Source organism: Sminthopsis crassicaudata, chromosome 1 (assembly GCF_048593235.1).
Source record: "Sminthopsis crassicaudata isolate SCR6 chromosome 1, ASM4859323v1, whole genome shotgun sequence".
NCBI classification, from domain to species: Eukaryota; Metazoa; Chordata; class Mammalia; order Dasyuromorphia; family Dasyuridae; genus Sminthopsis; species Sminthopsis crassicaudata.
Genome location: NC_133617.1, coordinates 739,669,956 through 739,684,193, shown reverse-complemented (window position 1 = coordinate 739,684,193; position 14,238 = coordinate 739,669,956). Strand labels below are relative to the sequence as shown.

The 14,238-nt window shown below is 44.2% G+C and overlaps 1 protein-coding gene across 2 annotated transcripts in view; it reads left to right on the top strand.

The window, feature by feature from the left end:
• Positions 1 to 12,807, top strand: part of NPSR1 (neuropeptide S receptor 1) — a 191,061-nt gene extending 178,254 nt beyond the window's left edge. For both annotated transcript variants that reach the window (XM_074284310.1, XM_074284309.1), the window contains 3 exons: positions 1,673 to 1,756; positions 7,787 to 7,967; positions 9,207 to 12,807. In XM_074284310.1, coding sequence (XP_074140411.1) covers positions 1,673 to 1,756; positions 7,787 to 7,967; positions 9,207 to 9,291 — 350 coding nt within the window. In that variant the 3' untranslated portion in view covers positions 9,292 to 12,807. The remainder of the gene's footprint in view (positions 1 to 1,672; positions 1,757 to 7,786; positions 7,968 to 9,206) is intronic.
• Positions 12,808 to 14,238: the final 1,431 nt, after the last annotated feature.

Below are 14,238 nucleotides of genomic sequence, written 5' to 3'. Positions count from 1 at the left end.
AGCCCAGTATTCAGTAGGAGCTTAATAAATGCTGGTTGCATTGAGTTTGGCTAGTGGTAACTCATTGGCTCCTGGAGTCCTCATAATTATCTTTTGATATGAGTAATACAAATATTATCCCCATTTTATAAATGAAGTTCCTGTCGTGAACTACATGTACTTGTTCCCAGGAACATTTGTCATTCCAATGCCAGCTGCTCCAGTGCTACAATGGCAGCTTTAGTCAAGTGACAAAGTGAGACTCTGCTGGAGGGGAAGACTCTCAACACTCTGCACCATCTTCATTTGAATCAATGGCCAACAGAACTTTTAAGAGCCAATTGATGTATCTTTGCAACACATGCTTGGTGCTTCATAAATGTTTGTTGAATTTAGTTCAGTTCAATCACTTATGAAGTGCCTGTTTGGGACCCAGAACTGAACCAGATGCTAAGGATTAAAAACTAAAGGGGAAAAAACTATTGGAAGGAAAAAACTTAAAACAACAACCAAAAAATCCTGACTTCAATTAAATTCTACGAAGGTGAAGCAACATGTACATAGATAAGCAAATAGAAAACAAATAGAAATTGAGTTATTAATAGGAAGTTGAGTTGTTGAGTTGGCTGTCACATCCAACAATATGTACACAGACAAATGGAAAATAAATAGAAAAAAAATCTTAAGTAATTGTAGGGGGCTCATGGTTGAATGGATTCAGTCAACGTACAACAACATGTACACAGACAAATAGAAAATAAATAGAAAAAAATCTAATTGTAGGGGGATCATTGTTGAATGGGTTCAGTCACATCCAACAACATATACACAGACAAATGGAAAATAAAGAGGAAAAAATCTAAGTAATTGTAGGGGGCTCATTGTTGAATGGATTCAGTCATGTCCAACCACATGTACACAAATAAAAAATAAACTCAGTAACTGGGGGGAGGGGTTCATTGTTGGGTCCAACTCTTCTTGACCCCATTTGGAGATTTCTTGGCAAAGATCCTTGAGTGGTTTGCCACTTTTTTTCTCCAGCCCATTTCATATTACAAAGATGTTTACCCTCAAACAGGATTTAGTGACCTGCCCAACATCAAAGTCTAGAGGTGGCAACTCGCAAAGATGAGGCAGTCTAATTTCAGGTCCGGCACTCCATGCACTGTAAGGCTTAGCAGCCCCAATTATAAAAAAGATAGAAAACAAAAGTGGGAAAGTCAATAAAAGAGGCTTCTGGGAAGTGACCTATATTAGAAGAGGCAAAGGGAAGGAGATAGAACAATCTTGGTATGGGGTACCACCTGAGCGAATGAAAGGAGATGGGAGATGCACTCTTGTGTTCAACAAACCTCAAATTGGCCAGTTTGACTGGCATGTTGGAAATTGGGGCAGGGTGGAGGGGGTGATCGATCTATCCAGAGGGGCAGCTTTTGGAGGCTTTCAAATACCAAACTGAAGCATTTTTACAGTGTCGTAGCTGGGATCAGAAGCCACTAAGGATTGTGGAGCAGGATGTGGTTTAGGAAGATGAACTCAGTACCTGGGAGTGGAGAGGAAGGATGTTGAACTGATGTAAATGAACTGAACCAGAAGAAGGTCCTCATGGACCTAGACAACCCACTGACCTGTCAGATCCTGAGACTTATTTCATCTTGGGCTTGATTTCCTCTTTTCCCCCTCTCCTATACAGAGAAAAAGTGTTCCAGATACAACCGAGGACTAATCTCACGAGCAAAAATCAAAGCCATCAAGTATAGCATCGTTATCATTTTTGGTAAGTAAAGCAACTGAGTCAGGGCTCTGGGGACCTGTGGTGGTGGATCCATTTTTCAGTCACTTTTAATTCTTCATGATCCCATTTGGGGTTTCCTCAACAAAGAATAATGGAGTGGTTTGCTATTGTCTTCTCCAGTTCATTTTACAGATGAAGAAACTAAGGCAGGCAGGGTAAAGTGCCTTGTTCAGGGTCACCCCAGCTGGGAAGTGCCTGGATTTGAACTTGGTCTTCCTAACTTAAGACCCTGCACTGTATCCACTACACCCCATAGATGCCCAATCTGGGACCTGCTTTATGCAAATTTTAACATGATACCTGGTAAAGATGGAAGGAAGAGAGCTACTGATGAACAATAGCATACAATGGACCACAAAGCTTTCTGTAGAAATGAGAAATTATCAAGACATATTCTCCATAAATATTTTAGTAAATAGTTTATTGGGAAGCATGGTTTAAGGTTAGGGAAGCAAAGAGGCCTTTATTTAAATCCTTAAAACTAGATTTTTAGAGATTATCTTGGTAGAATATTCATCCCATTAACTAGCACTAAGTGCTTACTGCTCAACTCTGGGGATCCATACACAGGCAGAAAGGCATTCCCCATTGTCCTAATGGGAAAAGACATCACATAAAAGACAGGTGCCCAACTGGGGAGGAGGGAAGGCAAGATGGGGATAAAGGACAAAATCCCTGAGCAGGAGCAAAGTAGACAAAGTCCAGGGGACTGAGTCCAGAGGACAGGAAGACCCTAAAATGTGATCTGGGGGAAAAAAAACTAGCCAGTCCAGGAGGCCATGGGGCCTGCCAGAATGAGGACTCCAGAATGGGTAGAGAGAGCTTCCAAGGTACAGAGGGTTCTGTGACATGGCTCAGTGAGAAGAGAGCTGCAACTACATCCTGGAAGATCTCAAATTCTCCCCTGATAGTCTTCCCTGGCACGTTTAGTCTTTAAATTTAGCTTCTTGGGACCCTGTTTGATGATGTGATTGCTCAGGACCGCCCAGCCAGTGCCCATCTTCCCGGCTTCCAGGCTGTCTATGTCCCCAGGTCTCCTTTCTTTCATGTTTCTGATCCTATTCCACCTTCCCTCCTCATCCCACCTCCTGCACTTCCTTTCCTTCCAATAGGACATAAAGACTAGCATTGCCAAAAAAGTCCAAAATTAGGTGTAGATCCTGAGCACTGCCATGGGGGGGTGGGAGGCATGGGTAGTGCTTCCTCCCAAGCTGGCAGGCCCCTCCCTTCTGCTCTTCAACCATTCTCCAGTCTCCAGGGCCTGACACCTGAGCAGGCCAGACTGTCCTTGGCTATAGGATCCTCTGGCCCCAGGCCTTCTTCCTTCGTGCTACTCGTGACTTCTTACCCAAGTGGGAAGTTCCTCCTCCTGGTTCTGACTGAAAACTCGAGCCCCAACTATGTGTAAATAGCCAAGCCAGGCTTTTTGAATAAGGAGATTTGGTGCTCTCCATCCTAACATAAGAACAACATAGAAAGAGCCAGGGTTCCATACCTGGAGGGCCGAGGAATGAGGAGAAGGAGGGGGAAGCCCTCCAGGACCCTCTTTTCTACCTATGTCAGTTATTCTCCATCTTTATTGGGTTTTTGAGAGCATTTGGATCCTAGAGACTCCCAGCATGCTCCCCTCCTGGCATTAGACCCTTTTCAGCCTCAAAAGACAATGGACAAATGTTGACTTCACCATACAGTGGAGAGGGGAGGAGTCTGGGAAAAGTGATTCCAAAGGAGGCAAAACAGAAAAGAGGTGGAAAAACATGACCCAATTCTAAAAGCTGATCTGAAGGAGCAAACATTTATATTCTTCCAAGGTTTCAAGGCTTTTTATCAGAGGTCCCTGCAGCACATAAAAGACTTTCTCTCCTAGACAGTGGCAGACCTGGATACAGCTTCCCTGGGAATTGAGTTGGAAATGCACAGACTTCTAAACACTCTGTCGCAGAGCTGGAAAGGGGTCCTGAAGGCCCTGACCCTTTAGTCAGAAAACAAGGCTGGGGGTGGGTGGAGGACAATACAGCTCAGACATTCTAAGCCCATAGCAAGCCACCCGTGTAGAATGACACTGCACCTCACATTTAAACAAAGATTTAAGCTGTGTGGTGGGCTTTGCCACCGAGAGCCCTATGAACAGCTTTTGCATCAATAAGAACCCCATTTTACAGATGAGGAAATTGAGGGTCAGACAAGGGTCAGAGACAAAGGAACTCAGTCAAGGTCCCAAATGGTAGCAGAACCAGCCCTTATCCTGAATCAAGGGGTAATTGATCCATCCCTGAAAAAGCATCAAGTCAGCCAAACCTGTCACCCCTACCTAGAAAGGCTGTAACTGGAAAGCTCCAGAGTTCTGAAAAGCAGAAAGACTAATGCAGGTTGGATATGTGCCCCAAAGTCTGGGACCAACATGGGCGAGTCCCCAAGAACCTCAATATGGCGTTGCTTAATGGGTATCAGGTCCAGGCTAGAAACAGAGAAGCTTGCAATTACTGATTCATTGATCTTGGAGTTGAGGCCATGAGTGCCTGGGGGAGTCAGGGAGACCCGATCTAAATCAAATAGTCCTTACCCTCCAGCCACTTACATTCTTAACAAAAAGATCATATGGCCACATAAGGTAGATGAGAGATGTACACACACACACACACACACACACACGCACACACACACACACACACACACACAAACACAATATACACAAACCCACACACCAAAGAGAATCTGGGATGAGTAAGAGGGAAGCAGGCCCTTTGAGAGCTGGAGAATTGGAAGGGGCCTTGGGAGCCATCCAGTCTCAGGCTTTTCACTTCAGAGGAGAGGTAGAGTCCCAGGAAGGTTAAATGGTGCGTCTGAAGTCCTGCGGGTGGTACATGGCCAGAACCATGAGTCAAGCATCTCTTTTGACTCCAAATCCAGTTGTGGTTCCAGGAAACCACAACCTCCTGATGATGTGGGAGGGTCTGTTGTTTGATTCTTCTGTTTTGCACAGTCTGAGGAAAAAGTACAATATGCCAGAGAAAGAAAAAAGTGTAAGGGAGACATCATCCTGAGAGCAGACAATCTGATGTACAAATTGCATCTGCTTTTCAAGGTGAAATGGTGGAAGTTGACCTAGTCCCAGAAAGATCGTTGCAAACAGTTCCTAAACTGGAAATCAGGCAAGCATTGGGCCTGGGGAATAGGGTTAGCTACTGAGATCAGGTGGGGGTTGTACCAAAATCCAAGGGACTGAAATAAACAGCAAAAGCAATTATGGGAAAGTTGAGGCTGGTAGGTTAGCACTAGACCAGAAGGCAAGAAACGGACCTGAGGACTTGATTTGTCCACGGGCCCTCTTTATTGGTGGTTGGTTTGAAAGCCAGGCCGAACCTGTGGTGACACACTGTCAGGAGCAGGACCGGGATCCACCATGCTCTTTCTGACTCAGATCAATATGACTTTAGCCCAGAAGGATGTCAAAGACCTTTGCCTGTTGACTTATTCCAAAGCAGTTAAATGTCAGATCATGGTCCCTTGGTTTAATCCACAAAGGAAATATGAATTTAAAAAATACACCATTTTCCTCCCTCCCTCCTTCCCCCCCTCTCCTATCTCTGTCTCTGTCTCTTTCTGTCTATCTCTCTTGTCTGTCTGTCTGTCTCTCTCTCCTCTCTCTCTCTCTCTCTCTCTCTCTCTCTCTCTCTCACACACACACACACACACACACACACACACACACACACACACACACACACACAAAATGCAGTATCACGAGTGCATTTAAAGCACTTTGACTTCCATAGCACTTTGGATAATGAAAACTGAGGAGCCTTTAAGAAGGCAGGACTTGGTGTCCTAAAAGCATTCACCAACCTTGGAACAAGCACATTGGCAAAAAAAAAAAAACCTTGCCAGTATTCTGAAAGTCTTGATTCTGTGATCCTGTTTCTTACCCCCGCATATACACTTGCACATTATATCAAGAATCTGAAAGTTGAAATTATTTTTCTCTGTGGAGCTTTTCCTCTGAGATTCCCAGAAGAGCTTTATCATTTTACTTAATAGCTGTATTTTATGTATATCCCACTTACCCCATGGTAAGGTGAGGCAATCAGATCTTGACCCAGAGTACTGAAACTTAAGAGTGCTTATGGCACTTGCAACCCTTCACCAATCTCAAAACAAGTCAGCCTAGCACCCACTTAATAATAGGTGTCTGAACCCCAAATGAATTTTGTGCAGATCTGATCCTCCCAATTTTGCATAAACACAAACAAGATTAAATCAAGCCTCATTAATTCTGAGTACCTGAGGGTCAGATTATCTTAATCTAGTGAAAAGTCTAAATAACACATGTTATTTCCATAGATTACTGAGCCTGATTGGGCAATCTCCAATCACACCGAGAGGCCAATTCCTGCCTTCCGGTCCTATGCAGCTCTTTTCCACTGCTTCCCATAAATGGGACACGAGTTTCTGCTGGTCTTTCTCTTGTCACTGCATAGATATCAGTGGAACATATGGGTTGTCCATCTGCTGTCCCTAGTTCTCATTGTGTTAAGTATTATTGGGATTTTTATTCATGTGTTTTTATTTTGTTCAAGCATAGAACCAGGCCGAGAAAGTTTCTGCCCAATGGAAAATGTTAGGGGGTTTGTTAAACATACACACACACACACACACACACACACACACACACACACACACAATTACACAAACACAATTTTAATCTTCATAGGAAAGGCCTTTGAGAATTTGAGTGGAGGTGAGGAAACTTGTAACTGTATTATGTTTTAAATGAGGATGTGTACTCTTATTTACTCATGTGGAGAGATTGGTTTTAAGCTCCTTAACAATCAAAGGCTTCAAGTTAGCACATTTACTGAAAACAAATTCTTCTCCATACTTTCTGTTCAGTCAAACCCGCCACCTTGTTCTTTTCCCAAAGCCCTTCATTTCTCAACGTCCACGCCTTTGTACCACGCCAGTTCTGCCACTTACTACCTTTGTGACTTAGGCAAGTCTCTCATTTTCTCCATTTCCTGCTCTGTGAAAAGAGAGGATTGGGCTGGGTTACTTCTCAGCTCTCTTCCACTCCAAGGCTGGGATGGGGTACCTCTCCACTCACTGGTTTGTGGAATCCATGACTGTCTTCAAAGCTCGGACACTTCGTACTCGAGCCCTTTCAGACATGAATTCCCTCTGCCCCCAATTAACACAAAGTATCCATAACCTATATGTATATGTATATATATATATATATATATATATATATATATATATATATATATATATATATATATATATATATATATATATATATATATATACACACACACACACACACACACACACACACACATACACACACGAATGCGTGTGTGTGTGTGTGTTGTGTCTAGATATATTCGTGTGTGTTTTGTTTCCATAATAAAATGCAAGCTCCCCAAGAACTATTTGGCCACCATTTTTGGCCATCACTTCCTAGCACAATATGACAATTGCTTTAATAAGTATAATGTGTAATTGCTTTAATAATACTGATGGATTGAGTGTTTTGTACCCAGAATATTTGTGTTCAAAATGCCCAATTCTGCCATTTACTACTTTTGTAATTTAGGTCTCCCATTTCCTCAATTTCCTCCCCTGTGAAAGGAATGGATCACACTGGGTGACTCCTAAGCCCTCTTCCATTCCAAATCTGCTATTTATGGAGACTTCCTAATCCAAACATGAGGAACTAAATCCTCAATTCCTTCTCTGTGTCCTCTGACAAGTTCAGTTGGCAAATTTTTACTGACTGATTGGGTCTGATCAGTTTCAGAACCTGGGCTCAAAAGCCCAAGGCCTTCTGCATGCTAGAGAAGATTGACCTAATAGATCATTGCAAAGGTTCTGAATGAACTGGTTGCCCACAGGAAGGACCCTTTCGAGAAGGCAAGAGGGTAGCCAGGCCATGAACTAAAGAGAGGCCGGCTGGGGATCTGCAAGCCAATGTTAAACATTCTTCCCATTTTTGCCACTTCTCTCTCCTTTCAGCGTTTGTGATCTGCTGGAGTCCTTACTTCCTCTTTGATATTCTGGACAACTTCAGCCTCCTCCCCAAGACTAAAGAGCGGTTCTATGCCTCTGTGATCATCCAAAACCTGCCAGTCCTGAACAGCGCCATCAACCCCCTCATCTTCTGCCTCTTCAATAACAGCCTCTGTCACCCGTGCAGGTCAGACAATGGTACCTTGCCTTGCTGGGCACTGGCAGAGGCTTCAACCCTATTATCAGCCGTCATCTGCTTATTGCAGCTCCCCATGTGATTAGAGAATCCCCATTTTACCTATAAGGAAACCCAGGCTCAGAGAGATAAGTGATTGCCTGCACCTCACTCTGAATAAGGGGCAGAACCAAGGATTGGAAACATCTGCGAACCTGCAACTCCTGTCTACAAGGACTTCCCATCAAAGATGCTGCTCCTGGCCCTCTGGTTACTGGGAAACTAGGAGATGAGGAGGAAATATAAAGAAAGACTAGATTTAGATTAAAGTTCTGTATTCAAAGCTCTGCTCTCCAAGACTCAGCTCAAGTACCACCTTTCTGAGTGAGGTCTATTTGACTCCCATAGCTGCCAGGGACCCCCATTTGGGAATTACTCTGCATTTTTATCTATACTCATGTACTAGAATATAAGCCTTTTGTGGTCATAAGAATATAGAGTCTTAGTTTTAAAAGACCTTAGAATTCATCAAATCTAATTGCCTGGTTTTACAAATGGGAAACTGAGGCTCAGAGAGATAGCTCAGGATCCCATATCTAGGAAGTATCTGAGATAAGAATTGAACCCAGAACTTCTAACTTGACCCCAAGGACCTCAGCCTTTATATTATCCCTAAGCGAGGAGGAAGCTAGCTGTTGGAACAGGATGTGGCTAAATAAATCTCCAGCTTCTGGTGTGAGAAAGGAAAGAGAATGGGGTAACAGACCAGATTGAGGTACACAAGAAAGGCCCGAGATTGATCCTAGATGGAGCCTTTCCAAAATCAAAGTGCTTTGAGGACATAGAACTGTCTGATTTGGGTCACCATCTCCAGTGCAAAACTAGTGTCCTGCGTATAGTAAGTGCTTATTGAATGAAGGAATGAGTGAATGAATGAATTTGTGTCTTCTTGATCATGACCGCATCTCTCTGGGCCTCCATTATCCTGTAGAATCAGATTATCTAGTATTAAAGCACATCTTTGGCCTTTACTGCCTCCGTGACCTTGGACAGGTTAACTTACTTCCTGCTCATCCGTACAAGGAGGCAGTTGCACTAGAGTAGGGTCTCTTGAGGGCTTTTCCACATCCACGAGAGGGTTGAACTTGGTAACCTCTGAAATGTCTTCCATCTCTAAGTGTGAGATTTTAGTATTCTTTGCCTGTCCCATAGATAAAATTCATGTCTATTTTCTCCCTTTTCTTTCTCCAGGGAAAAAAAGAATATACGAGGGACTTTCCAAGAAAAAACAGAGAGGCATGAGATGCACATCAGGCCCAAGCCAGAATTCATTTAGCAGGAAGCCTGAGGGGAGAAATGGGGCTCAGTCAAGCAAGCTGGCCATTCCCCTCATCAGAAGCCCAGGAGCCCTCCACCCTCCCTCCCATCCTGCAAAAGAATCTGCATGCCTCCAATATGAAGCAGCCTGGCTGGATCGACAAGGCTTGTATTCAAATGTGGCTCTGTGGCCCGGTTGCCAGTATGAGGCAGCACATTTCCTATAAGTCACAGGAAAAAGAGCCAGACTTCCTCCCATTCCGAGGAACCCTTTAATTGGCCTTTCTGCCATCATACTCTCCTCTTCACAGATCAGGGGCTGGGCAGAGAGGAGAGAAGAAAGGTGGGAAAGTTGGAGAGTTGAGGCAAAAAAAGGGAAGAAGCCAGGCTGGAAAGCAATGGAAATGTTAGTTCATGAGACCTTGGCAACCATCATTCAACGGCCACAGCCTAAGAATGTTTGATCTAAGTCCAGGCCTTGATTTGTTTCCATCAAAGGACTGTCAATATCCCCTCTCTTGGGTAGCCTTGGCTTGGAGCTACCTAGCAAAAGCCGTAATAACTTGTTCTGCTGGCCATTGATGCTGAAAAGGAGCAGGATGTCTTTGAACTAAGGACCTAGGACCACACACATGGGCCACTAAGAATTAAGCCCCTGCTTGCCAGGGGAAAAGAGCAAAAAGTCAGAGAGGATTGTGGGAAAGGAATCTCGGGGTTGGTATAAAAAGGCAATGGGACCTTGCCAGAGCTGGAAAAGCAGCAGATTTCAGAGTATGTCTCTCACCATCCCCATTCTCCAGAAGGAACACTCCCACTGCTTTGGGTTCCTTCTCCCCGACGTCTGAGGGAAGCTTTCCCTTAGCCTCTGACTGAGCTGCCTGGCTCCCTGTCAGCACTTCCTCCTCCGGGACCTTCTCTCCCAAAGCCCACGCCTCTTTCTGCTGTACATTGCTTGTCAACCCTTGTTGTACCCATCCAGAGATTTGCTCTCATCGCCCTGATCCAAGTGGGACATGGTTAAGTATTGGGGAAGAGTTGTTTAATCCCTTTATTGTCAGATTCCTTCCCCTCCAAGGAATTGGAGCAAACATGACTCGGTTATGTATAGATCTCCACCTACGGGCACAAGGACCAGCTTTTATTTTTAGCGTTGCACGAATTCCTGACATTAAAGTGTCCTTGGCACAAGCCTCCTCCCCAGCATTCAGCACTTAAATCTTCTCCTCGTGCTGCCGTGAGACTGGAGTCATTAAAATGTTGGACATATTTTAATAGCACTCTGGACCTTATTACGGTGTCAGCCCTGGGGTGCCCTATTTAAGGTCACGGTGCCATTTCTACCACCAGCTCCTCTTGTCGCATCTGTGCACGGGGAAAAACAACCCCTTTGTCTAAAATTGGAGTCATCAGCCACCATCTGCCCAGTGGGGTTTTGCTAAATTTGAAAAATCTGAGGCTGGTTTTCAGTTTTTCCAACTCATGGAAACTAGTTGGATGGACTTGGGTGACCCCACTGGCATGGAGTTGCTTTTGTTTATTAATGAGCACTGCCCACCCTTAGACTGGAGATCACGGCTCTCCATAACAGATGCACAGAGGCCTTTTCCAAACCTTTGCAGGAACGGGGGCCAATTAACAATCAAGGTCTGGAACCATACCCGGGACTGGCAAGTTGGAGATGTGCTTGCTCTGCCTCCACCGGGAGCGCAGAAGTCCCCCAGCTCAGCAAAGTCCCCGCTGCAAACGGCCTTTCCTGCCTACCTCGGTGATGGGTGGGCTCTGCGAGTCAATGAGTCTTGCGGAGCGTGTTGCCTGCCACAGATAAAGTCGACCATTGTTACAGTTGCTGTTCCTAAAATACTGTAGCTGCTATCGCTGCAGAGCAAGGAGTGGTGAACGAGACAAATGCACGGGACTCTGTGATAAACTGCCTGGTTAAAATGGAAAGGACTTTGTGGAGTCCCGGGTTGTGGAACTTAGTTTGCTGAACTAATGGAGGAAATAGCTGCATGTAAGAGCCCAGCCTCGGGGACTCCCATCAAGATAGATCCCAACCATCTTAAGACTCAGTGGTTCATCTGATCACATCTTAATGGGGGAAGGGACCCTAGCCTCATTTTTTTCCAGTGTGGAAATTGAGGCTCGGTCACACAGGAAATAACGGAAGAGTGGGCCCCAAACTCAAGATTCTTCCCACAGTGTCATTCTGCAGTGTGTAAATCATAAAGCTGTTCAAGGGCTGGGAAGGTACAATGACTTTCTTGTGGTATCACAGGTCACTCAGGACCGGAACCCAACTCCAAATCTAGCACTTGACCCAATACATTGCATGGGTTGGGTGTTTTTTAACTTGTACTTGTGATCTTAATCTGTTTAATACTTCTGTTAATAAAGAGCAATTCTCTGCAGGTTCTAGTGTTCAAGAGTATCCTGAGAAATAAGAAATGGGACTTGCCCAGGATCCCACAGCCAGTCAGTGTCAGAAGTCGGAACGGAACCTAGAAAGCTTTCTCCCCACTATCCCACCCTGCCTCTTGCCAAAATAATTATGGAAATGCTTTGAAATTTATTCTAGGAGAAGACACCAATTCCCCTGCTGTTCGCCAGCTGTAGCAAGGCATGTAACCTCTCGTGGGGTCCAGTTGCCTCATCTGTGAATTAAAGATACCACCACCTCTACCTAAAACCAGAGGTTAGACCGAGATCTTTTTAGTTTTCAGAACTAAGATTTTTAATTTGATTGGCTAACGGTGTGTCTTGAAAATAAGAGACTCTTGAGATCTTTGCTGAGGATCTTGTTCCAATTACTTTACATTCTGTTACCATTCTGTTCAATCTACTAAAGCTCTACTTAGCACCTGCTGTGTCCACATGGATGAGTAGCTACAAATGTCAAGGACAAAGCTAACGGTTGGCAGATTGGAGGGAGACAAGCTTTTTGTAACCAGTGGTACCCAAGCTCAACCTTGCAGGAAGCTCGGGACTGTAACCATGGCCCTGAGGTGCCACAGTAAGCTGGAAAATAATGTGCCAAATGCTCCATGATGATGGTCTGTGAGATAAGGTTATAATTACATCTTGAAGATACATTTGAGTCTTCAGAGAAAATGAGTGTCAAGTTGGGCAGCGCCCCAAAAGGAAGGTTGGAAGAGAGTGGAAGTAGGAGTGAGGTGCAAGGCTCTTGAGCAATATTAAGGCGCTGACCTCCTGCATCCAGCATTCAAACAAGGCTTTCACAACAGCTCCCAATTTCAGAGCTAGAACATTCATCTAGCAAAGCAAATGGATTGGAGTCAAGTTCACAAAAACACATGCTTTGCTTTCAGTGAAGCAAATTACAGGAGAATGGAAAAATCTATTCAGCTTATCAGGCATGTGTTGGACGTAATTTAATTGAATTTTTGTTTTGCCAGTGCCCCACATTTTTCCCCCCAAATACCTTTAATTTGTGGTTATTTAAGGGGAAGGACAACCTAAAAAATAAGAGCCTTGAAGTCCTCGACAAGTTTTATTTTGATAAATTTTATTACTCAAATATTTTGAACAATTTGTCTTTTCCTTATTCCAGGCCTTTTCGGTTATCTGTGTGGTACAGTGGCAGGAGGACTACACTTGGATTTAGATTCAAATCCTAGCCTGCCTCTTTGCTTTCTCATCTGTAAAATGGGAGTAATAACTTCCACATAAAGTACAACGTTCTCACCTCTGACATCCCGGTTAGGGGAAGCCGAGCATCAAACTCTAATGGAGCAGAAAGACGCTCGCCTTTCAACGTGAGACTTGGCAGGGTTTGTGGCCTATAAAAATTACCTTGAACAACCAGGAGTCACCTCTTTGCCAAAGAGAAGTTGAGTGGAGGAATTCCTATGTTGTGCACACATCACATACAACAGATACACATACACATATTACACATACACACCTATATACAGACATTACATAAACCACCTAGATCACGGATACCTATAGGTATATAGATACCTATATACACATATTGCATATACCTATATGCACATCACACCTATACACCTATATACACACCTATATAGACATTACATATGTCCACCATAAACACTGTGTAGATCCACCTATATGCCCATCACACATACACACCTCTATATACATATTGCACATACACACGTACATCACATACCTATATACACATAACACGTAGATAAACCTATATGCACATCACACACACACAGCTATGTATACCTATTACATAGATGCAAGTTTGTTGGGAGGCTCCAAACTAGAGTGCTTTTCAAAGCTTAAAATATTACACAAATGTCAGTGATTATCATGGAAACTCCCTTCAGTGGGGTAGGTTCCCCGCTCCTTTGTCTTGTGTAACTGCTGTCCGTGTCGTGCGCAGGATCCACAACCCACACCAGACATCTTCCTCTGGTGGTTCTATCATGTGGCTCCGGATTGGTTCCGTCCGTAGTCTCTCCCTCCCTTTGTTGTACCCAAGTCGCCAGTGATGCTGTGCCAGAGGCTACTGCCACCCACCAGACACCTTCCTGCGGTGACTTGGGTCACCTACAACTCATCATTCTCCCGAAATGACGTCACACAATTTGCAACCATCTGGCACCTTCCCTAAGCAAAATACTAAATTAAAATCAAGACTGTCTTGAGATTTCTTTCAGAATGGCCCCATTGCTCTAGGATGTTCATCGCCATCAAATCACAGGCTGATGGAGAGGAAATAAACAGATTGGGGAAGAAGCTCCCAACAAGTGTTCATTGAATGAGAATAAAAAACATGAACCTGATGAGACATCCCCATTCAAATGAGAAAAGACAGTTCAGATTTCATTAAAGCCACAGTCATTCAGAAGTGTTGTACAGGCTTCTGCCAAGAAGGTTCCTTCTCTAGGTTAGTGAATGAAGCCGGATGTGGTGGGTGGCACAGGCCATCGGCCACCAGTGACCCTGAGTCTGGTGACTCGAGCTCCAGAGC